This window comes from Orbicella franksi, chromosome 12, assembly GCF_964199315.1.
Source record: "Orbicella franksi chromosome 12, jaOrbFran1.1, whole genome shotgun sequence".
NCBI classification, from domain to species: domain Eukaryota; kingdom Metazoa; phylum Cnidaria; class Anthozoa; order Scleractinia; family Merulinidae; genus Orbicella; species Orbicella franksi.
Window position 1 is genome coordinate 20,200,568 of NC_138156.1, and position 25,987 is coordinate 20,226,554.

Consider the following 25,987-nt stretch of genomic DNA (forward strand, 5'->3'; position numbering starts at 1 on the left):
CTTTCCATTGCCATTTCCTGATTACCCAAAATGAACTGTTGAAAATTGCTAATGGTACACAATTCCAAAATTCCAATAAAGCAAAATGCCTGCGTAACTACGTCGAAAGTCAACTCGATGAATTCAAAACTGCAGCAGCATTAAAACGTATTAGAACGCTCCTGGCTCCACATTGATCGTCAGACATAATTGATCGATTCCCGCCACCTCTCTAGAACGCTTTCTCTGATTTATATGAGTCGAACATGTCATGTATGTTTATTTAGAAGTTAAAAATTCTTGCAGATTGAAATAATTGTAGACGTCATGTAGAGAGACGTAAATTGAGAGGAGAGGGAAAGAATAATAAGCGGGAGAATGAGCTTCGTGTAATCAGGTTGGGGTGTTGTAAACGGGATTCCGATGGTATCTGTCGTAATGGCCAGATGGCAGACAGTCTCGCAGAGTCTCGTGAATGCTCCCTCTGCCTACCCCTACCTTAGTTAAAATTTTTGATCTCTGAAGAGCTCTCGCTTAGACAATTAGTTACTTGCCGAGTCCCCGACTCGATTCTGTTCGAAGTAGCTGAAGTTAGCTCTTTAGTTACAATATAATTGACTGAATGGACGTTGTTGCACCCTTTCTTTATTTCGTAATTTTACAAGAAGTTTCTCGAAGAACAGTTCTTTTCACAATCTTTTTCTGATTAAGCTTGACTTCACTACAATCGTTTTGGAAGGAGACGAGAGTTTGACGAGAGCCCTCTTTGAAACAAGAATACGTAATAGTCTTACGAGTTTTCCGACGGCAACTGTCAATCATTGTGTTTGTTTGCTTCTTTGAAGAGCAGTTGTTTTACCTAACTATAGCCGACCGATAAGTTCCTCAATTTGATTGGCTGCGGTTTAATTGCCATGCCAACATTGACGTCATTTAAAGTATATTTAGTTTCGGTGTAATGTTCTTGGCTTTGGATCAAGGCCATGGAATCAGTGGTCTATTGTGTTCTTTTCTACAGACATTAGATCCATGCTAGTGATTTTCTCTTTAAAATTCAAAGCACTGCACATACCTCGCTGACACGATGTGACACTAATTTCATTTCCTAAGAAAATGACAGTGACCTGTATCAGTTGTCAAGTAAGGAACTCAAGCAAATTCTAAATGCTTTTACAACGATCAGTCTACATCAATAAATGTATTTTTGTTAGGATTAACAAGATGCAACTATAAGTTCTCTTCTAGCACCCAACGGCACAATAAACTTTAAAGTTGAAACTAGCATTTCTTCGACAGATGAGAAAAAAATCGAATGAGCGATTCTTGAGACGTTATCCAGTCAAGACGAGGAATTTGCGAACAGGCAATTTTACTGTATTTGAAAATAAGGCTTGGTGCAAAAACCTTTGTTTTATTTGCATATTTACGTAAATGATTTGGTTTATTAATTCCAATGGGTTTGCACCAGTCTCGTTTTAAAACTGAGGGTATGGGGACTCGAAAATGAACTACTTGAATACAACGTGTAGATCATTTTCGAGTCCCATTACCATTGCAATATCAAAGCCGCTTCAAGCGGAACTATCCTCAAGCTACATAAGACAACAAAAATTGTTCAAGGTTCTGCACATTGCAAGAAAAGTACTTAAAATAAGACTTTTCACTGACTTCTGGCATGTAAAATTAGCTGGTGTTTGTTTGGGGTAGAGATGGATGAAAATTAATGACAATCAGCACGGAAAGTTGATATTGATAACTTAATTAAGACTGTTATAGGTAAGGTTTTCAAACCAAGATATGGCGATAATTTTTCGAACAATGGTCATGATGGTTACATTTGATGCTCTTTCAGGATCGACTCTGCTTGTTTTTATTCGCTTTCATACAAACATATCACCACCATTTAATACGCTCTTTCATGGAATGTTCTAACAGTAATCTGCCAAGGCGAATAAATTAGAATCCGAGATTCCTGTGGGACCATCTTGTAATGCGCAGAACGTGTGCGCATTAACCAAGGAAGCTCCTTAAGCCCCGGCACCCAGAAGGAGTGTGATCAGAATTAAAAGCAGTTTCCAAGGTTGACTAACCAAAACCTCACAATCACACAACTTGATTTACTATACTGAGTGGCTTTTTGTCTCTCTGCAGCCACCAAGAGTCGATTGTAACAGTAACAAAGGTCTTATGGCTTATCCTGTTTGTATCACTGTTCCTGAAAACGCTGCTCCGCCCACCGATTGCGAAGCCGACTACATAAAACATGTGGATTATTTGGGGGAAAACGATAACGATTACCGATTCGAGTACAGGAAACTGGAAAGAAGTCTGTTGTTCGAGTACTTAAGACGTACCAATGGGAATGGTTCTTTCCCCGGTAACCTGATGTCTGTCTCTTTCAGTGAACCAATTGTGCAAAACGGGAGTAACAACTTTTGTGTAGGCATTTTGAAGAGGAACATATTTTGCGAAGGACGGCACTATCGTTACCTTGGTCATTCCGACAGTCAGTTCAGGGAGAAAAAGTGCTACTTAATGAACGCGTCGGAAGATGAAATTCATGATCTGTTGGCACGGTTTGATAACTTCGTTAAGATAACAGATGTGAGAAAGCGGGCCAAAAGAATCAGCTTGTTATTCGTTGGATTTGACCATATGCTAAAACTTGCTAGAGAGGATTACAAAGTCGAGCCAGACGTCAAGAGTGGAGTTTTTGGAACAAAACCGCACGCTTTTACTAATAGCTGTGGTTTTATGTCAAATGGGTTTACTACTGAGGTGCGACGCCAACTTGGCCTTAGCTATCCCGAACCTAGCGCCGTCCAAGTAAATTACCAAGGTTTTCAGGGTACGTTGGTGCTGAAAGATGACCCCACAAACGCCCCTCAGGTGCAGCTCCGCCAGTCCATGCAGAAATTCAACATTCCGAAGAACGAGGTGCGTCAACATATTCCTTTCATAGGAATCTTGGATTATTCCAAGCCTCACATAAACGGGTACCTTGATACTCGATTGATCATACTTCTTCAGTCCAGAGGGGTGCCAATCAGTTATCTCCAAGCCCTGCATAAGGGCTATCTAGATTTGTTGAGGAAAATACCCGATGACTCCGCGTCCGCTCAATATTTCTTACGCCTGACTGGGAGAGATACAGGAAATATCAGAAGTGGAATTGATAGCCCTACGAGAGAAGTTTTGACGACCATAAAGCGTAACGAGATAAAAGAGATGATCGATCGTAGCCATGTTCTCCCTGCCGAAGACGACGAACCGCCAAGAAGTCCTGTGGTACGTGTCAGGATTTTGGTCCCCAAAGCTAGAGTAGTGTTTGGTGTTTGTGATCCTCACGACAGACTGCAAAAGGGTCAGTGCTACTTCAAACCTACACTGCTAGATGACGAAGCCGGAGAATATTCCTCTGAAGAACAGATCGTGGTTGCCCGCTACCCATGCTACCATCCTGGAGACATACAAGTTTTGAATTTGACTCACGGGAAGCTTGGATACGAGAACTTGAAGGACTGTCTGGTGTTACCAGGAAAGGACCACGCGTTCGAGAGCTGCGGAGGAGATCTGGGCGGAAGTAAGTTCTTTGTCAGCTGGGATCAACAACTCGTACCAAAAAAAGCCATAAACCCGTGCAGTTATTCACCGACCATAAAGGAATATACATCCGAGGCCTGGGCTAAACTGCGCACTAATGTTAAATGGCTATTCAAGCGGAACCGAGAGAGAAAGAAGAGATGTCGAGAGGAACTGATCGAGTATTTTGCCAACTTTACGGATGACCTGCCTCAAAGGATTGAGAAGACTTATATGAAGCTTGCAGCAACCCACGGCCCATCTTCCAAACAATGCAAACAGCTTAGCAAGATGTCTTACCAAGCCGCCAACCAAACGGTCGATAGAGACGTTTTGTCGCAGAAGTTAGCAATGTTTGAAAAGAATGAGACCACGAGGACCACGAGCTCTGCAGAAGCCTCATCGTCAGAGGGGTCACCTCTTCTTAGAACAGAAGAAGAAGGAGAAGAAGAGCCAGGAGATAGAAATGAAGACGAAGATGAAACAAGTGTGGAGATGACAAATTGTGATGGAACAGGAGCAGTGCGATTTTTTCGCGGCGCACGTCGTAAAACGCCTCAAATGCGTCACGAGGTGCGGAAACTTGAAGAACGAGCAAAAAAGTTTGTCGAAGAAGCATTATAGGAATAAATGTGGGACTTTATCCGTACCAATAAGCTTGCAGGCTAATTAAGCTGTAGCGTGCTGCAAAATCAAAATTTCTCAATAGATCGTTTTAGTTTTCTGTTGTGAACACAGGGAGCACACAATCTCGGCCACGCCTCGTTGACCATTCGCTCAGAGAACCTGGGCTCGTAGTCTAATTGTTAAATAGGAACTCGAGTGTAAATTTGGAAGAACAAGAAATGCTGCAGAAACACAAGCCACAGGCGAATGTTTCTACCGCTTTTTTGAATTCCCCCAAACTTTCGCAATGGTTTTTATAACTCGCAAGAAACACGGAGAAAATGTTTTTTATTTCTTTTGGAAACCAATATGAGAAAACGAAAGGAAAATCACTCATTTATTTTGACTTTGAAAATGTAATTTTTTTTATATTTTTGCTGGCGCCATCATTACGTTAACAGCTTTTGACTGGCGCTGTTTTCCTTTTGAGTGATAGAAGTACTGTTTTTAGCGCGATTTTTCTTACAAGGTTATTTAACTGTAGGTAAGAAAGAAGCTCACCGTGCGTACATGTATTTATTCTTTTCGTTTATCTAAAGAACTGAGATACGTCTCAAAGGTCTGAAATAATTAATGCTGTTACCAACAATAATCTTAGCTTATAGGAAAGAGGGTTGCTCTTTTTTTTAAGTTTCATTCGATTAAAATGTATTCATTTTAAAAAGCAAAAACTAATCTGAAAATGGAGACAGACAAGCTAGAAGAAACTGAAATTTCCATCACGGTGTGCTTTGTATGTCTCCAAACTCGAGGGCAATTATATATCTCTTACAAATGTACGATATCATGCAAGAAATGCAATGTGACGTCATGGCTGTTTACAGTCATACCACAGTCCAATGCAAAACACCTAACTATTTACAATATTTGCCTCATTAGCATAATCAATATAGTTTCTGATGGAGCCACAAAAGCATTAGCTCTGAATCTTGAAAGGGCACAGCACGGTTAACTGTCTCAAGGAATTTGAGCCGTTGTATTGAACACTTTTTGTGCGACGGGGGTTTAAAACTTAAAATTTTACACAGAATATATAACTCATTAGGCGCTTTTGCCACCAAGAAATTGTGCAGTTTTGTAAGCCAGTTTCTCCTCGAATATTACACGCAAAGAGCCAAAATTTCCACCTATAATAAAGTTTCAGAAGCTCTTTAAATGTTTGTAGTCAATTAGTGTCTAGTGTGATGCCTTCTCTGCGCAAAATCGTCTGTTAATGAGAAAAAATGTAAACAATGACGTCAGCAAAGATTCTCCAATACAGTTAGATTGATCATTATATAACCAAACCACTTAGCAGACCATCATGCCTCCGCGTAGGTTGCACTGATTGTGTTGGCTACGTTGGCCGTATTTTCAGATTAAAATTCTGTACGTCTGTACTCTTATTGATGATAAAAATGAGCCAATCAGCGAGCGAGAAATTAGACAGTTATTGTAAAAAAGATTTCTCTTAAAGCTACAAGAAATGCGTACGACGACTCCAAAGAGCGTCTGTGTCAGCCTCCTATGCAGACGGTTTTTGGTCTCGCCACGCAATCTTCCTTCTCTCCGGCCAGAGCGGTTCTTGTACCAGTAGGGTTGGTACTCATTAGAACAAACTCTTCTCCAGGGCTTTTACCTTAGAGATTTGGAAAAGCCCTGGGAACGAGTTTGTTGTTAGAAAAGCGTTCGTGCCCAGGAAAATCCTGAAAACCGTTTTCACGTACGGCTGCTCGATTACTGTGCCGATTTAAATTTGCCGGAGTGCCCACCTGGTGATGTCCTGTCCGGTGCGGAAGACAGTGAAAACGGGATCGTGCTTGATTGCAAGCCCTTTACAATTTGTGCCATAGAAGATGGCCTGGATGGAGACGGGGTGCAAATGTCAGTTAACAGTTGACATTTTGTCCAATTGTCAGTTGTCAGTGGAATTTTGGGCCATTTGTCAGTTGTCATGATCAGTTAAGTGGCTGTTAATTAATAATTAACTGAAGTCCTAAAACCTCTCCTGGGGCACTTTTAATTCAACCAAAAATTCCGAAAATCTCGAAACGGTGACAAATAAATACCGGGTAAGGAAATTTCGGGGGACAGTTTGCAGAAAAATTCGGAAATTGTTGAAATTTTGAAAAGCGAACCATTAAACGGAATTCCGGGAGTACAAAATAACCGCAGACATTGCTATTCTCCCTGAGGCCTGAAGCGCATGGCCTTCAATCGATGATCATGTATCAGATAGTATGTGGGTCAAATTGTAAATGATTTACAATAACAGACTTATAAAGTAATAGTATTTTAATCAATTTCAAACGAACATCAAGGGCTAAAAACCTTTGGTCCGGTGTTAGCAAATCTGACTACAAATGTCAGTTATCAGTTAAACTGTTTGGGTAGTTGTCAGTTATTTTTTTGCCATTTGTCAGTTGTCAGTTAACCCCATCCAGACCCACAGAGAAATAAGAAACGAATGTTTATTAACCAAAGACTAGTCGTTGAAGCATAGTGTTGAAAAGTCTTTAACTCAGTCTTTTTGAGGTGTAAAATTTATCCCAGTAAACCGTAAACTAACCAAATCTGTTTCAGCCTTAAAGTGCCAACATAGGCCTAGAGACTCAAGACCTGATTCAGCATTGTGTGGCCGGGAGCCATTTGAGTACAATGCAGACCAAAACAGCCGTGTTAAAGAACTATTTCAGACCACTCTGAGACTAATTTTAGCCCGTGGGTCCAAAGATCAAAGTTCCCTCCGCCTCATTTCTATTTTACAATGTTTGATAAAAAGAGATCAATTTCGAATAGTAACTCTCAAAGAAAAAAAAAAATGTTTAAAATTAGAGTTTCAGGTATATTAACTCAATTTGAACGGAAATCTCTAGCCTCCGTCAACAAACTGTTGATAGAATTTCCATTTCATGTTGTTGACCACTGCCCCAGGTCACGTGAACAAACAGGAAATTTTTCTTTTATGACCTCATAGCGGATGAAGTTAATTGGGTATCAATAAAAAGCTGCATTCTTAAGGGGCTTCTCTACTCCATAGTAGTTTCGTTTGCTTTTAAGTACTCATCTGAATTGCCACACGTTGGTTGAAGAAGAAGAAAGAAGTCATCACTTAAGGTAAGATAAATAAAAAGTTTGCTGTTCGAGAAGAAAACGGTAGGTTCTCGATCGATTGATGGTTCATTGGGAATAAACCTTGTACATTTGCATTCCGTTTAGGTTGTTTTTCTCACAGCCGGCTACATTTATATATTCATTCCGTAATTCGCACATTTCGTTTTATTTGTCAAAGGCTGCATCCTGGTAGCTGAAAGTTCAGTTTGTAGAAAAACTGTTAAACACAACGATATCAGTTTTTTCAATACTTTGGCTAGAGTAGCGCTTTTCTCTGCAAGCCTGAGGTAGCCCGAGCATTTCGACTATTTTTATTGCATGATCAGAGCCTTCAGTTGGAAACACTTGCACGAAATATGAAAAAAATCTGAAAATCTGTCAACGGTCAATAAAACTCCATTATTACACATTTCCACTTGGGAAAACAGACGATAATTAAGTGCTATTTAGCTCTTAGCATAGCCTTAGGCATCGGCCTTAGTATATGACATAAACCATGTCCGTGTCGGAATTTAGCACGTATAAGGAATGTTTGTGGGTTTTAGCCTTTTGGCCAGCTTCTGCGAACTAGCTGGAACTGGAAATTCGACTATTACAATACTCGTTATGATATCCCAGAGCAAGATATAGCCGCCAAAATATATGACGTGGCAGTGGGTGGACGTGACGAAAATGCGTGATTTACAAAACAAAACTGAGCAAACGAATCGCAACTTCGAAAATTCCTTTAAATCGAGACTTCGAAACGCACATGACCGCGAAAAACCGAGACTGCGAAACCCGAGAAATTCTACCATAGTTTTGAAGGACCATTCGAGCTCATTCGCCATACCTTATGTTTAACCCTAGCTAGTCATGATATTGTTAATTATGCTACTCGATTCCTCAAGTCCATTGACCACTCTCTTCACTGGCTTTTATTTCGGGTAGAAGAGCACAGAATGCGTCATCAGAATTTAATGAGCAGAAACTAAAATTTAGGCCTTGAAATTAAGATATTGAATAGCACATTCATGCATGCAAAAGAAATTGCACTGTGCTTTTTGTAATTTAAACCTCTTTAAACCAGGCGCGAAAAGAGAGGTCACATGTTTTTTGGAAGTTTATCGCTGACCAAGTGCTGTTTTTCGATTGGATCGCGGGGTCATGTCAGGCTAACTTGTTGAAAACAGTTGTTTGGAAGCCGGTTAACGCTAACCCAGGACTAGAAGTTAACCGTTTTCACTGCTTTTGTTTCGTGTTAAAACTCAAAACAAAACGCCAATATACAGAAAACCTCACCACAAAATTACAAAACTCAAATCAAAATTGTATCTTATCCTGGTTTAGCTTAATCGGGCTCTGAACAACCCGGCCCAGGAGCTGCGCTTTTAGGTTGGCCTAAATCTATATATTCTTATATACGCACGGCCGTGCGTACATAGAGATTTCGTTCATGATGGCTCAATATAGGAATTAGATATGACTAGCGCGCGCGCTATGTTATAATCTCTTTTATACAAGGCATTAAAGGGAACTGTTCAATTTTTTTAAGCACACAGAACCCATCGATGCATTCTGAACCAGAGCCAATTAAAACACAAAAGTTCTTTTTCAATTTGAGCTTGCCCCCTACACATGCAGCCCTCTTGAGGACACTGTTTTATTTTTATTCTCTCTTCAGTTTAAGATCAAGTTAAAGACTTATCCATACTAAATCATGTTCGCTGAAGTCATCGCCTTCGTTATCTTCCTTGTGGCTGTTTACGTCGTGTCTACGATTTGGGAAAACCGAAAGCTCCCTCCGGGTCCATTTCCGTTACCAGTGCTTGGAAATCTGCTGTCAATCGGACATAAGAGGCCTTACGAAGATCTTGCAAACATGGCGAAAACATACGGCAAACTTTTTCGCATCCATATGGGAAGCAGGAAAGTCATTGTCATTAACAGCTACGACATTGCCAGAGAAGCACTCGTGAAAAAGGCAGAGGATTTCGCCGGGCGGCCTCACCACTTCCTCGGCAACATTTTTGGCCGTAACTGTACTGACATTGTATTTCAAACATACTCTCAGCGATGGAAAACACAGCATAAAATAACTTCAACAGCTTTACGCTTGGCTGAAGAGAAAGTCCATGTTGCTTCGCATGCGGAGCAGTTGTGTGATGTATTTTTTTCCTACCATGGAAAACCATTTTGCCCTCGAGATCTCTTGTTTAAATCTGTAGGTAATTGTCTTTTGTCTCTGGTTTTCGGACAGGGAGACAAACCCGATGATCGGGATACAGAAACACTCGTAGAGGCCCTTCATCTTTTTGCTAAATCCCTGGCTTCAGCTAATTTAATCGACACTTTTCCAATTTTCGAGTATATTCCTTTCGAGATAATAAGGAAAGTGAGACGAGCAGCGGAAGATCGAGATGAAATCTTTGAAAGAAAGTTTAGAGAACACGCCTCTACGTTTCAGAGGGACAACATCAGAGGTTTTATTGACGCTATGTTGAAGGGCTTCCCAGAATATAGTGGCGGTCTAGTAACAGAGGAAAATCTAATATCAAGGTGAGAAAACGCGTCTTAATTCATCTAATTTCTTTCATAATCTGTTTACTATCGTAATGTAATATAGTAATAATAATTAAAATATTTAAACAGGGAGCCCACATCACTACAAGGTGCTCTTCATGTGGGGCCCTGCATAAATAAATATTGAAAAGTTAAAATAAAAATTAAAGTTAGAATTTTAAAAGCTAAAAGTTAAAAGACGTATATACATCAAAGGATAAAAACTACTGTTAATAAATTACTGTTTTAGCTTAAGTTTTGCGCCACGTTGTCAATATAATCAGAGGTAAAACCAAAACCAATTGTGACTCGCTCGCACACGTTTTCCTGCCCTTTGTGGCGGCTACGTGTATTTGTATGTGCGGCCACAAAGGGTATGGTTTTCCAGCCATTTTGGTCAGAAAAAAGGGTATGGCTTTTGTCTTGAATTGGGTATCTTTTCTAGAAGCTCTTTTTTCATAAGGTTGTCAACAAAAGCCCTTTACAATGCCTTTAACATCGTTCTGAACGGGTGAACTAAGTACAAGGTAGCCGTAGGCCCGAGGGGGGAGGGGTACTCCCAGAAAAATTGGGTGGGGGTGTGCGGCCCGCTTCCCAAAACCCTTAACTTATATATGACAAAAATCTGCGATTTTCCTACCCTATTTATGACTTGACCAAACATTCGATACCCTATTTATGGCCGTTGCGCCTGGCACATTTGCTCTAAACATAATTTATGAAGGGCTTTTGTTGATGGTCTTATCAATAATGATGAAAAAGTAGCTTCTTCTAAAAAAACATACTTAATTCAAGACCAGAGTGCAAAAACCATACCATATTTCTGACCAAAATAGCCAAATGGATACCCTATTTATGACCAAAACGGTTGAAAACCAAACCCTTTGGGGCCGCATATACCTATATATCCAGGAGCTGACATAGAACATATAAGGGAGTACTCCCCCCCCCCCCCCGGGGGAAGTAAGATCAGAAACAGGGTATTGATTAAAACTGATTGAACAAAAGGAACACTGCGGTGTTCACATGACAAAATGTTTAGTTTAAAATAGTGACAGTAACAGTCACTTTTTATACACAATAAAATTACAAGGGGGCTACCAAAGCTATTCTGGGCGAGATACTATTACTTTAACAGTATTATGTTGTTTAATTAAAATAAAAAAGAACAAGAGAGAGAGAGAGAGAGAGGAAAAAAACGCAAATAAAGAAATTTGAATAGATAAACAAAATTAAGCCAGAATACTATACATAAATCAAGTAGCGAAAATCAGATTTTCATCATGTTGATATCAATGTTGTCTCTATTCAATTCTAGTGCCTCTGACATTTTTTTCCCTGGAACTGAGGATCCTACCAGCATACTCAACTGGTTTTTACTTTACGTCACCAAATACCCGGATTTACAGGCCCAAATCCATCGTCAGTTAGATGACGTCATCGGCAACACAAGCCGACTGCCAGAGATATCTGACAAACCCAACTTACCTTATTTGGAGGCATTCATTGCTGAAGTTCAGCGCATTGTCAGTGAAACTCCACTGGCAGTTCCTCACTCGACCACGCGGGACACGTCCCTTGCTGGTTTCTTCATTCCGCGCGACATGACCGTGTTTGTTAACCTCTGGGCCATTCATCACGATCCTGATCGCTGGGAAGATCCAGCTTGCTTCAGGCCAGAGCGGTTCTTGGACGAACGAGGTCGATTTCATTCCGCAGAAGGTTTCATGCCATTCTCATTAGGAAAGCGTTCGTGCCTAGGGAAAGCGTTTGGAAGGAAAACAGTTTTCATATACGCCGCTCGATTACTGTACCGATTCAAATTTGAGTGCCCGCCTGGTGAGTTCCTGCCCAGCGCGGAAGACAGTGAGAACGGGATCGTACTTGATTGCAAGCCCTTCGCGATTTGCGCCAAAGAGAGAAGAAACACAAATTAATTAACCACAGAATAGAGGGAGAGGCTAGCTGTTTAAGCATTGTACTGACAAGTCTGTAATCCTGTCTTTTTGAGGTGTAAAATTTATCCCAGTACACCGTAAACTAACAAGACCCTTGAGACTCAAGACCTGATTCATCCCTGTGTGGAGCCATTTGAGTACATTGAGGGCCAAAACAGCCGTATCAAAGAACTATTTCAGGCCACCCTGGGACTCATTTCAGCCCATGGTCCAAATCAGTCGCAGTTCATGATCAAGACCATTTTGGTCCTAATTAGTGTAATTAGATCTCATATAGGTACTGTATTCTACTCACCGAAATGGCCCATATTTTGGGGCTAAAACGGATCTTTTTAATTTCAGTCTTTGGTTTTAGAAGTGAAACTATATTAGGTAGTTTTTGAGTTTAAGTTGACTTTAGTTGTAGTTTCCCGGCCTTTTAGAGCTATGAAACAGTCTTAAGTCGTAGACGAAAGTATCTCACAACTTACTTCCCGATTGCCACATTTGACAGAAAATGTTCAAAATACTTTTGAATTCATTTATTTTCAAATTGTTACTTTGGACGTGTATCCAAAGTAAATTATTAAGAATCCATCTTGGATAAGCCTGACTGTTGAATTCACGGCACGGTTAGATTAACAATCATTCATATGGTATTGTGCCAGCGCGTGCTTGTATGAGATTTTGCGCCGACAATACAGAGTAAACATATGTTATTTGCTAACTGGGAGTCCGTATATTGAAAAAATTTGGCCGAGGTCTCGTACAAGGAACGTACAAAATATTCACTAATTTTTTTCTATGAAACGAAAAAAGGAAACTATTCCAAACTATTGTAACAAGAAATCGTAATGATCAACAAATAACTGGCTAATTAAATGTTAAAATTAAATGTTATGTTTAGGGATGTAAAGCTCTGAAGATGGGTGTGTGTTATAATTTGCTTTAACACGTGCAACAAGTGGAACATCCCGAGTACGTGGGCCTCAAATTTATTCACAAAAGCAAATAGCTTTGGTGGAACGTTGTTGGCTGTTGTTGTTTGCAGCTGTCAAAAAATGTTTGCGAGAGTAAATAAACGCGAGACGAGATTACACAATGCGTTCAACTTTGATCTGACGCCTGCTACCAACCGACTCACAAGGAATTACAAATAACAGCAGTGTTAAACTTCTGGAAACAGTAGTCATTATTTAAGCTTTCATATGCATGCTGTAACTTCTTCGAAGGAGCGGTTTCAATGTTTCGGGCTGAGGTATGATAAAGGTTGCCTTTTCTTAACAAGTGTTGTTTACTTTCCACCACGTGAAGTTAAAATTCATTCTTTTACATCGACTGTTGAATTCATCTGTGATTCGACAAAGGTAACACTTGTAGCTTTCATCTTGTTCCAGACGTCATCACCTGGACAAAATGGCGGCTTCTTCCACTGCAGCGAGATTAAAACACGATTCCACAAGCCGGGAGGGCGTAATGGAGAATGGAGCTGCCCTTGGTGAGAAAATTTGGTGGGTCCATTAATTTCTTTGTCGCAAGCTTGCTCGATCTCTCCCAGTTTCTTGTCAACTTGATCGTATCGCTCACTCCAGTCGAACTCTCTCAGAAACATTTCCTTGAGCTGCTCACATTCGGTACAAGTCGAACCGAAAAGGGAGGCATACTTGATGAAGAGCTCTGTTCCGCGCGAGCGTAAGTTGTCGTAATCCTTGAAATGACCAAAATACTCCATCAGCGCTTGGTGTGATTGTTGCTGCTTTTTCCTCTTTTCCAAGTGAGTTGCAGGCTTTTTCTCCATGCACGTAAGACTCTTAGAAACTTCTTTCACTTTGTTGGCGATCTTTGATGAAGAACTCGATATGTAACCGATATATGGACTGCTAATATAACGTGGCAGAAGACTTTTATCCCAGCACACGAAATACTTGTCTCCACCTACCCGACCCCCGGCACATTCGTTGGCGTGTGGACGCGTTCCCCGGTTAGGAAACACGATACAATCGTGCAGATCTTTGTAAGCTTCATTCTTGTGAGTTAGTCTTAAAACACGAACATCTCCCGCGTGGTACGATGGTCTTCGCATCACCAGCACGAACTCGGCGAAAGAGAATGCATTGCACTCCGCTTTATGAAGCGTTGGCTGGAAGAAACATTCTCCATAGTTCAGCTGGTCGTACGGATCGCTGGCTCCATAGACCACTCGTGCATCTGGTGTTAAAACTCTGATATCGAAAGCGCGAGTCATGTTTTGGCTTAAGTAAACATCTTTTGTGGTAGAATTGCGATCTGCGTTCGCGTCCATCGTTTTGAGATTACGTTGAAATTTCGTGTCGACTTCACTATCTCCCTCTTCGTCATTTCCTTGGTTTCCGTCAATTATTTTTCCCCTTTTCATGTTTTGTATCTCCTTAGTCTTCAATCGTTGCAATTTTCCTGTAACTTCGTCAGTCATTCCGTCGCGCTGGAACTCCTGTAGGAAGTCTTCATTCCCTGTTGTTCGCAAGAAGTAACCAGCGTACGTCTTGTCTTCCAACCGATCTAGTACTTCGTAGTAGTTGTTCTGAAGTGTCTCTAGATACTCGCGCGAGGCACCTCCTTCGGCCAACAGCATAACTGTCTGTGTGTCCAAATAACCCAGCGAGTAGGTCCGCGAGTAGTTTACGATACCAAGCGTGTCCATGTCAATCAAGGCTTCGCTAGAAGATGCAAAGTTCGACATCGAGTTTCTAAACAGCGCCTTGAGTCGAAGCCTTGGCATTTCGTTACAACACACTAAGATGCCACTGAAACCTTTGAATCGCACTTCAATGACACTGGGCTCGTACGATAAATTGTACAAACTCTGCACTTCCTTCGCGAGCTCAGGTGACATTAGACCACACCCATCTGTGAAGACATAAGTTCCCAATGTGCTTGTTACGTCATCGATGACGTCATATTCGCCGGATTTCAGTTTCAAACTGCGTTGGAAAGGCGAAAAGAGTAGCGCAACCTTTTGGGATCGTCTAGCGACTGGACGAATCTCGTCGAAGTTTTCAAACTTTGCTAGCAAACTGTGCATTTCGCTCAGCGAAGCGTTCATCATAAAGCAAGTTTTGTCTCTTAGCTGGGAGTTTGATTGTCCGAGGTAGTGATACTGTGATCCGTTGCACTCGATCCCCTTCTTTAAAGTTTCTACAATGAAGTCATTGTCTTTCGACTTAAATTTGACCATCAGCAGTTGCTCCAGAACTTTGGTACCACGGCTGTTGACCAAGTAACGAAGTAACAAGGAATTTTCGACTTTCTTATACGAAGCATAGCACGGTTTCGTATCGGTTACTTCCACGTACTTTATGTACAGCGGCGATTCGTCTTGGTTTTGATGCTTTGGGGGTCTGACGTCATCCGGTAAAGAAACAAAGAAAGGGAATCCCATTTTTGTGGCTGCTTTTGATGGTATCTGCAATACATTTATAAAATGTTACGAATAATTTAACAACATTGCAGTTGTTGATAAAAATCAACCCTAACCGAACCTGCTGTTTTTATAACTGAAAATGAATAAAATTTGTTTATTGGTCGAGATTTTAATTATTCGTCCTCCAACTTTACTAGACTTAGTAAAGTTTGAAGTTAAGGTTTATTTTACAAGATGAAGAAAACTATCAAATTTTATTTCGTTATTATTCAAAAACCGATTGATTGACAGTGCAATTTGTGCATAAACTGATCTACCCAGTTTTTCCCTCTCCCGTATTGTCTGTTGAAACGACAGGTAGATAAGGCACCAAAGAAAAACATTTGATTCCCTTTTACAATGGCGATATATTGCCAATTACGCCTTTAATGGATTAAAACAAAACCTGACGAAAAATCATTTACTTAGATCGGGATAATGTCCAGTTTTTATATCCTAAGTTATCACAATTAATATTAAAAGTGGTTCTTCAATCATGGGACTTGAACAGTCGGTTGAAACATCAATTTCAATATTTCAGTCAGTATAATACAGTTCGTTCGGAGCATTTGCTCTCTTGTCTTGATTCAATTACACTTACCTTCAGATGAAAATCTGACCTTCTTTATTTCAGCAAATCAGGTTTGCCGAGATTCTTGGCCTTTTTTTAAAAAAAAGCGTTTTCAGCAGTTATCTCTAAATTTCAGGAGTCGAAATGCTGGCCCTGGTAAGCGTTGCTTTGTAGTTGTGTTAACTGACCTGCGAGCTGTCGAAGCGGAAGGTTTTTCCAAGTTACATTAGCGGTCCAATTGAATTTAAGCCAATACTTCTAGTAGAGTTGACGACGATTTTGCTGTCCAACAGGACCAAGGCATACTGACCAGGAGATCTAAATGAAACAAAGTCTAAATTAAAAGAGATGTTCAAAATAATTCTGTTACAAAACGTTCAGAATACAAATGAGCCACCTTATAGCAGGTATGAAATTCTAAATTCAGGTTTGTTTTGATTTTTTAAGCCTAAACTCAAATCTTAAGTATACTGGTAACACAATTTATTCAATCTATTTATTATACTTTTCGATCATATTTGTCAGTGAATCTGCTCGCGAAATGCGTGGCCTATATTTCAGCGATTGTACATCTTAGTTAATAGTTCCATGTTGAAGACGAGAATTAGATCTTCATTCTGTGCTGAAATGGCAGCTGAAAAACAAATAAACTGGTCCGCGGTGAAAGGCGCATTCTGATTGGTTCCCTGAGCGGTCCGAGTCTTGCGATATAGACCGCCAGGACAAACTGCTGACGAATTATTTTTGTAGATCTCACACTAGTTTAAAAACAGCTGTAAAGATAGCCACGATTACATTTCTCCTTCTCAAGAACACGTACGGTTTAGAGTCAAAAGTTGTTTTCTGTTTTTCGGTACTATTTCTGAATTTAAAGCTGATTTCGAAAACCGACTTTTCGACAAGTTTGACTTGCCTTCTTCAGGAATTGAGAAAAATAAAAGTCACTATGGTGGACTGGTGTTTTGCTTTGCTTGGTAACCACTATCTGAGGCATCTCATGACGGTTACGTGAAATGTAAGTCTTGGCGAAAATGCGCGGCAAACTGTAGCAAAAAGACGCGTCATTCATGAATATAAAAAAAATCGACGGTTTGTCAGCAACTCTTTGTGGCTCTGCCTGACTCATCATGATCACTTGTGACGTCAAGGAAAGAATACTTTGCAAACGAATTCAAGGTAAGACTGTATGACTTGATTTCCTATGAAACCCTTCTTTGCTACGTGTTTTTCTTTTTATTAGTTGGTTTTCGTCTGGTATTTAAATTATAGATTCACTCGTGATTGACAGTTCGAAAACCGTTAACAGTAGGTGCGTGGTTTCACACTCTAAAGAAGGGAAGCTAGCCAGTGTCTCCCATCTTGGCTTGACTCCACCGACTGTTCTGTGACTATGGGGAAAAAAAAACGAGAAACAATTCTAGACCACTCTATCAAAACAAGAAAAGGATGAGACTGGTCATGGCTTTCATCGAAATTGATGAAAACCAGTAGAGTTACTGAAGAATACGCGAGGGCTCGGGGGTGCTCCCGATATGTAAGCCATATAGGTATGTGGGGTGCCTTACTTGAAGTGTTTGTTTGCACATAGATCAGGATATTTTCAGTTATAACTATTTTTTATCATTGTTTTTATTTATTCTCTGACAAACCTGCGGAAACCCTTTACTCCTTGAGGATGAGAGGGAACTCAGAAACCACAGAAAAAGTGATCGTCTAAGTTCCTGGCTTAGCACCACTTAGCAGGGAGAAACTAAGTTTAAGCCACACTCTGGGTTTCTTTCAAATTCCCCTACGATTACCTCCGTCACTTTTCTTTTGGTTTGTCTCCAGGGATTTTTCCCTTTTAGGTCAGACTTTTTCCCTTGCGTGTTTCTACCCCAATTATTGCGTTCTGTATTGTCATAATGGCATGTAGTTTATTATTGTTTTTTTCAAGTTGATAAAAGACTGTTGTTTTCACCTGAGTTCAAGCCATCAAGGACGTGCAATGTTTCTATTTTAGATCTCGTTACAAAGGACTTCGGGTCAAGTAGGTCAAGTGGAGAATTAGAAACTGAAAGGTCTGAAAGTGGTCCCCAGCATACTCCGTACCGCTATCTTGCGAAACCGAAACTTCATGTTACATGTAAATCCCTGACATCATCGGGTCACAAGACGTGCACTAGCTCCGTAAATCATTTGGCTGCAAAGTTCTCCACGTAAAGTCTTTTGTTTTTGCGAGCTATCAAAGCATACCTCAGTCCAAAGACTTTCCGTTTTTTGAACCCTTTTCTAGAGCCAGCTGAAACTACTCGAGTGTCCTCGTGTAGGTGACACACTATACACTGTACAAAACGCGTCTCATGTGATTGAAGTACACTATGTCGAAGGTCCAAGTTCTCTTCTGCGCTTTGTCGTTGTTCGCGATGACTTTGGTTGTTGGTAAGTGGATTAGGATCAATAATCTTGCTGACAATCCATGTTGCGTTATTGCAAATGAATTATGGCCTTTTGGGAGGGTCCTACGTCTGACAAAATTGGAAGTTGAAAAGGAAGGAAGATACACAACTCAAAAATGAAATAGACCACCGATCACTGATCAGTAAATTTGCACTGATGGCTACTGATTCATGTGATGAATGAGGTCTTGCTGAGTGACGCCATGCTGCGTTTCAAATTAGCATAAAGTTTTAATTTCATTGTTGAAATTTTATCTTCCGGTTGGGCGCCTTTTCAACGAAGATTCCTTGTGAATACGTTAACCCCGAGGTCGGCTAAATTTAACTTTATTGTTTGTTTGTTTATTTGTTGTCAATGCCAACTGTTTCTAATCTCTTGAAAGTATTTTTATCGTGATGTTGCATTCTCTGAAGCCAAAATCTCCTCTAAAAAAATCCTTCGCCTTCTGATCGTAAACGCGAACCGAAAGAGCACTTCCTGTTTGGAGGCTATAGAACCCAGTCCCTACTGCGTGCAAGATCCTAAGAGCTAACAGGGGCTCCTGCTCAACGAAATTAACGCGGAACCACGCATAATTATACGTTGTTTTTTAAACAGTGACATAACTATAGTGACGTCACCTGCCGGTTTTAGCGCGTCTTTGGTGCAGACGTCTTTCTCGGAAGTAACTAACCGAAGAAGCCAGTTTAAATTCAGGCTAAACTTGTTGAAGAACTTCAGTAAGCCCTCCGGACTGCGACCCGAGTTAACACTGACTTTCCTTCGTGTTTGCATCACAATATATTGAATGACAAGCCGCATCTATTTACAAGTACTTACAAATTGCCTTGTTTTTGATCGTAAAGTTCGTCATAACATTGTCCTGGTAGTCTGCGGGTCCACCCAATGTAAATTCGGTCTTTTTGACAACGACGGAAAGCCAAAACGATCAAGGGTAGAAGAACAAGTAAAAGTGCGAGCAAAATCTGAGACTATTTTACCGAAAACTATTCCCAAACTTACAGCGTCATAAAATCCAAACTAAGTAAAATAACTCAAAACCAAAACGCAGAAACATAATTTCTATAACTAACCTTTATTCCATCCACGGATAGTCCTGAAAACCGGCTGAAAGTCAAAATTTCATTTTCACATTCAGGCAGCTCACAAGGGCCAAACAGGTGTGACATTGCAGTCCAGGGACACAAACATTGGATGCTTGTCAGCTGGACAGTCAACGTCGCAATGCTCACCCGCGACCACTACAAGGAGATATGTTTTGGAAAAGTCTCCAAGAAAATGCCATTGAGTCTCCTGTGTTGGAGCAAAGCCACAAACGCATTTGTCTTTCCGCCGCTCACTGAGTCATTATCCACCTGGCGTAAGAACAATCTCAGGAAACCTCGAGCAAAGAATTACCGCGATGGCTTTTTCACCGTGTCGGTGGAGATGAGCACGAGCGATAGTTTTGGTCTACTGGTATACTGGGAGATAAACTGGGCCGGTCTCCACAACAGGGTGATCGATGAAATGCTTTACTGTACCTACAGAGTCGGTATGTAGTAACTGAGGTCGTCTCGCTTAGAAGTATATATCAAGGATTCTGGCCTCACTTAGGGTATTCACGACGAGACGCCACTATTTTTATCTGTCGAAGTATCTGTTAGGGTGCACTCCAAGAAATAATAATAAAAAACGCTCCTATTTCCGTTTTTACGTTCAATTTCCTTTGGTCTCTCGAATCCGGTCTACTAGCGCGGGCTCCTTTTCCTGAACAGCGGCCGGTAATCAAGCCTATTTCGTTTTAAGTGGTATCTCTTAAGGATCAAGCAAAGCTCGACCCACCGGCACATCCAGATTGATCTCCTTTGGGGGTTTAATTCAAATTTTCCTACAAGCATCCCCGACCTTTTCATATGAGATGTTTCCTCCCGGATTCTGCAAAGGGGTAACAATACAGTCCACGTACTGAGGTTGTTCTGTTAGTCAACGTACGACAGAAACCAAATAATTCACAAAAAACGAAATCATGCGTTGTGGGACCTACTTTGCTAAGTTTGAAACCGGGAGCTTCTGTACAAAGACTATCAGCCTGCGTTTTCTCAGTTCAGCGAATCGTCAACGAAGCGCGGCCGATCGAGTTCACTGTTGCTCACACAAATCGACCGAGGGCGTGTAATCTCTAATAGTTTTAGACTGAACATTAAGGATAGCAGTCCAGAATCTATAAACCTAGGAATTTCCGAGCCAAAGATAAAGGATTATTTTCCTTTTCAAGGCATCAAAGGCGTGATCCTCCGTCTATCAGCGAATAGACAACGATGAAGAACCAATCAAATTCACGGATTTTCAACAGATCGGGAAGAGCGTCTATCAAAGCACGATGGACACTAGTCTAGTGGAACTGTATTATTATCAGAGTACTTCGTGAAGTTGTGTATATTTCAGACTGAGCATTGTTGTACAGGTCCAAATAAAAGTTTTTCTGCTTAAAATATTACAACAGAATACCAAACGTACAACCTCGTAAAGCTGGCTCCTACTTCAGATAATTTTTGGCTTATTAATTATTTTAATTTGTTTTATTCTATTCCGATGATAGAAAGCTTTGACTGCGGTAAGAGGCGACCTCTTTCCAGGATAATTGAAGGCACGAACGCAAACCCAGGTGCGTGGCCATGGCAAGTGTCATTAAAACATCGATATAAGGCGCATCATTGTGGAGGGTCGGTGATTGGTCCGAGGTGGATCCTCACAGCAGCTCACTGTTTCGATCATTTCAATCTGACAGATTTCACCATTACTGCAGGTAAAATTAATCGCCTTTTTGCAGTCATAAAGTGTTTTTTTTTTGTAATCAAAATGGTAGCGCCCACTTTGCCATTTTAACAGTTTAAAGTTCCGGCTAAATGATAAAACATTTTCATTTAACATCGTGCTCCGTTAACGGAAAAAAAATTCGTTTGGTTAGCTAAATTCTAGTCCAGTCAAAGATAAGTCACATTTTGGTTCTAACGCAAAATTATGGTATTACAGTTTCATCTAACAAGAAGGCACATCGTTTACTTGGGGCCGGTCTGGTGCGGATTTAGAGGGGGATTCCCGAAACTAAAGAAAATAAGACATTCTAACACGCTGACTTGGACTCTTGGCTTAGAATGCCGGGAAATCCCAGTTCTGAGGACCTCACTTTTAAAAATTTTCCGGGGGAGGATGCCCCCGACAGGGGACCGGTCTTCGGTTGTCCCTATCTCAAGCCCCATTTTCTAAACTCCTATATCCGCCCCAGGGGGCCGGTTTAGTCCAAATGCAAATTTCATGACAAGGAAAGTTTTTCAAATTAGAGCGATATGTTTTTTTGGCATATACTTAGCTGCATTCACAAACACATTTCGCCGTTCACAAGGACATTCCGCCAATTTGACAATATTTAATTTTATTTGTTATCGGTTGTTTCAAACCAGGTGAACACCATCTCCGTAAATCTGATGGCTTCGAGCAAGAAGCTGCCATCGAAAGATTCTTCAAGCATCCTCGCTATAACGTGACCTGTAGGTACAACTATGATGTAGCATTGTTGAAGCTGAACAGGACACTGAAATACAACAACAGGGTGGGACCTGTATGCCTCCCAGAGTCGGAGTTTGCATCTGGTTCCATCTGCCACATCACTGGCTGGGGAACAACTGGCCTCGGTGCTAAGAGGCTTTCTAAGGTACTGTTAATTAAACTTGTTCCCAGGGCTTTTCCGAAAATCCCTAAGGGAGGTATGGTGCCTATATTATGGCCCCATTTACACTACGCCGGGGAAATTTGAAAACCCATCAATCACTGGTCATTTTGAATTTGTGTTTAAGGTAAACTCAGACTGGAAATCACCTGATTATCGTGACGTCGTCATTTTCGTAAAGCTCCGTTTTCAAAATGTTTCTGTCGCAAAGTCAGCCTTTCAAATTCCTCTGTTTGAAGAGTGTTTTCAAAACGCTCCGTTTTCGTGACGGTAGGCCTAACCGTAGAAATAAAGCTCCGTTTTCGTGACGGGTTAGTGTGGACGGTAGGCCTAACCGTAGAAATAAAGCTGCGTTTTCGTGACGGATTAGTGTGGACGGTAGGCCTAACCGTAGAAATAAAGCTTCGTTTTCGTGACGGATTAGTGTGGACGACAGGCCTAACCGTAGAAATAAAGCTGCGTTTTCGTGACGGATTAGTGTGGACGGCAGGCCTAACCGTAGAAATAAAGCTCCGTTTTCGTGACGGATTAGTGTGGACGGTAGGCCTAACCGTAGAAATAAAGCTCCGTTTTGGTGACGGATTAGTGTGGACAGTAGGCCTAACCGTAGAAATAAAGCTCCGTTTTCGTGACGGATTAGTGTGGACGGTAGGCCTAACCGTAGAAATAAAGCTCCGTTTTGGTGACGGATTAGTGTGGACAGCAGGCCTAACCGTAGAAATAAAGCTGCGTTTTCGTGACGGATTAGTGTGGACGGCAGGCCTAACCGTAGAAATAAAGCTCCGTTTTCGTGACGGATTAGTGTGGACGGTAGGCCTAACCGTAGAAAAAAAGCTGCGTTTTCGTGACGGATTAGTGTGGACGGTAGGCCTAACCGTAGAAATAAAGCTCCGTTTTGGTGACGGATTAGTGTGGACAGTAGGCCTAACCGTAGAAATAAAGCTCCGTTTTCGTGACGGATTAGTGTGGACGGTAGGCCTAACCGTAGAAATAAAGCTGCGTTTTCGTGACGGATTAGTGTGGACGGTAGGCCTAACCGTAGAAATAAAGCTGCGTTTTCGTGACGGATTAGTGTGGACGGTAGGCCTAACCGTAGAAATAAAGCTGCGTTTTCGTGACGGATTAGTGTGGACGGTAGGCCTAACCGTAGAAATAAAGCTCCGTTTTCGTGACGGATTAGTGTGGACGGCAGGCCTAACCGTAGAAATAAAGCTGCGTTTTCGTGACGGATTAGTGTGGACGGTAGGCCTAAGCGTAGAAATAAAGCTGCGTTTTCGTGACGGATTAGTGTGGACGGCAGGCCTAACCGTAGAAATAAAGCTGCGTTTTCGTGACGGATTAGTGTGGACGGCAGGCCTAACCGTAGAAATAAAGCTGCGTTTTCGTGACGAATTAGTGTGGACGGTAGGCCTAACCGTAGAAATAAAGCTGCGTTTTCGTGACGGATTAGTGTGGACGGCAGGCCTAACCGTAGAAATAAAGCTGCGTTTTCGTGACGAATTAGTGTGGACGGTAGGCCTAACCGTAGAAATAAAGCTGCGTTTTCGTGACGGATTAGTGTGGACGGTAGGCCTAACCGTAGAAATAAAGCTGCGTTTTCGTGACGGATTAGTGTGGACGGTAGGCCTAACCGTAGAAATAAAGCTGCGTTTTCAAATTTCTCCGGCGTAGTGTGGACGGGTCCTAAGTAATCAGGTTACCGCAGGTATGTTGATGAGAAAGGGACATTCCTAGGAAAAGAGGTGGAAACTGGCAAAAATCATCTATGTCCTGACCCCGATGATCCAAAGAATATAAAAGCACGGTTATTCCTACAGACCTACATAAGACAACTGACCCATGTGTGGTAGTTTTGTCGCTGAAAATGATTTCTTATGCTTTTTGCCTGTTATTATTTGGTCTTAATAATCTAAGGCCTTCTAATTTACTGCCTGTTGAACGTCTGGAAAGCAGTTCTTAAAAGGAACTTGCATTGCATTAGTTTCACAGTAGAAAAAAGTACATTGAAATGTAATCACTGAATATTGGTGACAAATGATCTACTTGAAACTGTGTCGTCTTTAATTATTCACCAGACTTTAAAGCAAGCCAGACTCCCCCTCGTGCCAAGAGACACGTGCAAGAGAAGCTACAGGGATCTCCGGTCTTCAGGCTATTGCGTCACGAAACGCATGCGCTGTGCAGGTTACGCTCGAGGTGGCGTTGACGCCTGTGAAGGTGATAGCGGAGGACCGCTGGTCTGTCACAGGAATAGAAAGGGGTATCTGATGGGCGTGGTCAGCTGGGGTGCTGGGTGTGGATTAGTCGGACGATATGGAGTGTACGCTGATGTCTTGAAGCTCCAGGGATGGATTCAGGAAACAATACAAGATGCATAATCAAACGAAGATGATTCTCTCGCCAAAATCGTTTAATTGCTGTGACCGGCTAGATATTCTTGGTTTTCACATGAAGTCATCGTCGCCATATTGGATGACATTTGTTTGTGTCATCCAACATGGCTGCCATACCTTTAATTTGTCATTTGAATCACTCGAAACTGATTGCAGACCATCAATTGTTTTGTTAGTTACCTTAACCTCGTCTCCAGTCGCTTGACGTAGGTTTTTACTCGTTCCTACTCTCTTGTCTCTCTCTATTAGCATTCAGTTTACGCCATGGCTCTTTTATCTCATCTCCTTTATCTTATCTCGACCCAATCCCTTGGCCTGCATGACTGATCAAAACCCACGAACGAATTTACAGAAAACCTACAAAGCGGGTTAGACTTTTCAAAGAAGTTGCTTCAAGCAACGAAATAAATGCGATAAACTTCATAAATTGTGGTAAGAACTGTGTTAGGTGAAACAAAACTCTGGAATCGAATGTTGTCTCTATCAGAACTGTAGTTAGTTTGTAATGGCGACTATATTTTTACTGATAGGTTCTTTTATGGCGGGTGAAATAACTGGAAAACGTGTTGACCTCTAGCGTTTTGATCATGAATTGGCCCGAAATAAGGTCACAAGACGAAATATGGCTGATAAAACAATAAATTTAGCGGGATTGGTATTTTTGAGGTATGAATGCAAGACGCATTATCTTACAAGGCTCAGTTTATCGGTCAACCAATCATAGTTCTTTTATAAACTTAAGTGTTAATTATTTTTGTGTGGCATACACGAATTGTGTAGCCACACTATGTCATGGTCTGATTTATTGCGTTCGGAGAACGCAAACCTAATTTTGACCTGCGGCACGGTTATATGCAGAAAAAATCCACATTCCTGCAAGGACACCAAAATGGCCACCCCGCTTGATTTTTGCAAGGGCATGTCACGGCCAGTAAACTGGTACCGTTAGTAAGACATGTGACAAGACATATTGCGAATGTGTGAGCATGTGAGCATGTGAGCATGTGAGCAGGCCATGTGAGCTCGTCTTTGCGCTGGATCTTTCAATGACTTCGTTTCATTCAGTACTGGTCGCCGTAGGCTGCGCTATTTTGTGCTCTCAGCGTTGGATTTTGGTGAATTTAAACGCTTCGATGGCAACATTTATCGAAATCTGAGGGAGTTGTCCTATTTTATTTTATATCTTAACGAAGAGGACTTTGAATCGCTATGGCTTTCAGGATGTTAATCGTGGGAACAGCTATATTTTGATTGCATTTGTTGATTAAGTTCCAGTCGCGACAGATACATGTAGCTCAGTCTTTTGTAATCGGCGGAAAAGTACTCTGAAGGCAAGATCCAGAAAAGTGAGCCTGACCCAAGGAACGGCAAATTATGTAAATACTGTCTACTTTATTCATCAGGGGAAATACTCGAATCACTCGCAGGGAGTTTGTTTACGCTGACGATAAACGAGCACACCATTGTAAATGTTTGCTTGTATTTGTGCTTCCAGCTTAGAATAATGTATTAAAATATACTTTTACAAATCAGTCAGCTTTTACGCTTAAACATTACCAGTTAATGTGAGAATATTTAGCACGAAATTTGAAGGCTACAAATGGAAATATTGTAGTTCTATTAAACTTGTGGGTCTAC

At 41.2% G+C, this 25,987-nt stretch overlaps 3 protein-coding genes across 3 annotated transcripts; 2 read left to right on the top strand and 1 right to left on the bottom strand.

Moving 5' to 3' along the window:
• The first annotated feature begins 5,612 nt into the window (after positions 1-5,612).
• LOC145463363 (steroid 17-alpha-hydroxylase/17,20 lyase-like) lies at positions 5,613-11,798 on the top strand. Its single transcript, XM_081447113.1, has 3 exons — positions 5,613-7,323; positions 8,984-9,858; positions 11,180-11,798. Exons 2-3 carry the CDS (start codon positions 9,020-9,022, stop codon positions 11,796-11,798), a joined length of 1,458 nt encoding a protein of 485 aa, XP_081303239.1. The 5' UTR covers positions 5,613-7,323; positions 8,984-9,019.
• A 1,298-nt stretch (positions 11,799-13,096) lies between these two features.
• LOC145463362 (uncharacterized) lies at positions 13,097-15,382 on the bottom strand. The gene has a single exon (XM_081447112.1). The coding sequence runs from the start codon at positions 15,214-15,216 to the stop codon at positions 13,120-13,122; it is 2,097 nt and encodes a 698-aa protein (XP_081303238.1). The 5' UTR covers positions 15,217-15,382; the 3' UTR covers positions 13,097-13,119.
• Positions 15,383-15,579: 197 nt separating this feature from the next.
• Positions 15,580-25,987, top strand: LOC145463300 (chymotrypsinogen A-like). Its single transcript, XM_081447049.1, has 5 exons — positions 15,580-18,229; positions 19,386-19,781; positions 20,829-21,035; positions 21,691-21,941; positions 24,032-25,987. Exons 1-5 carry the CDS (start codon positions 18,169-18,171, stop codon positions 24,332-24,334), a joined length of 1,218 nt encoding a protein of 405 aa, XP_081303175.1. The 5' UTR covers positions 15,580-18,168; the 3' UTR covers positions 24,335-25,987.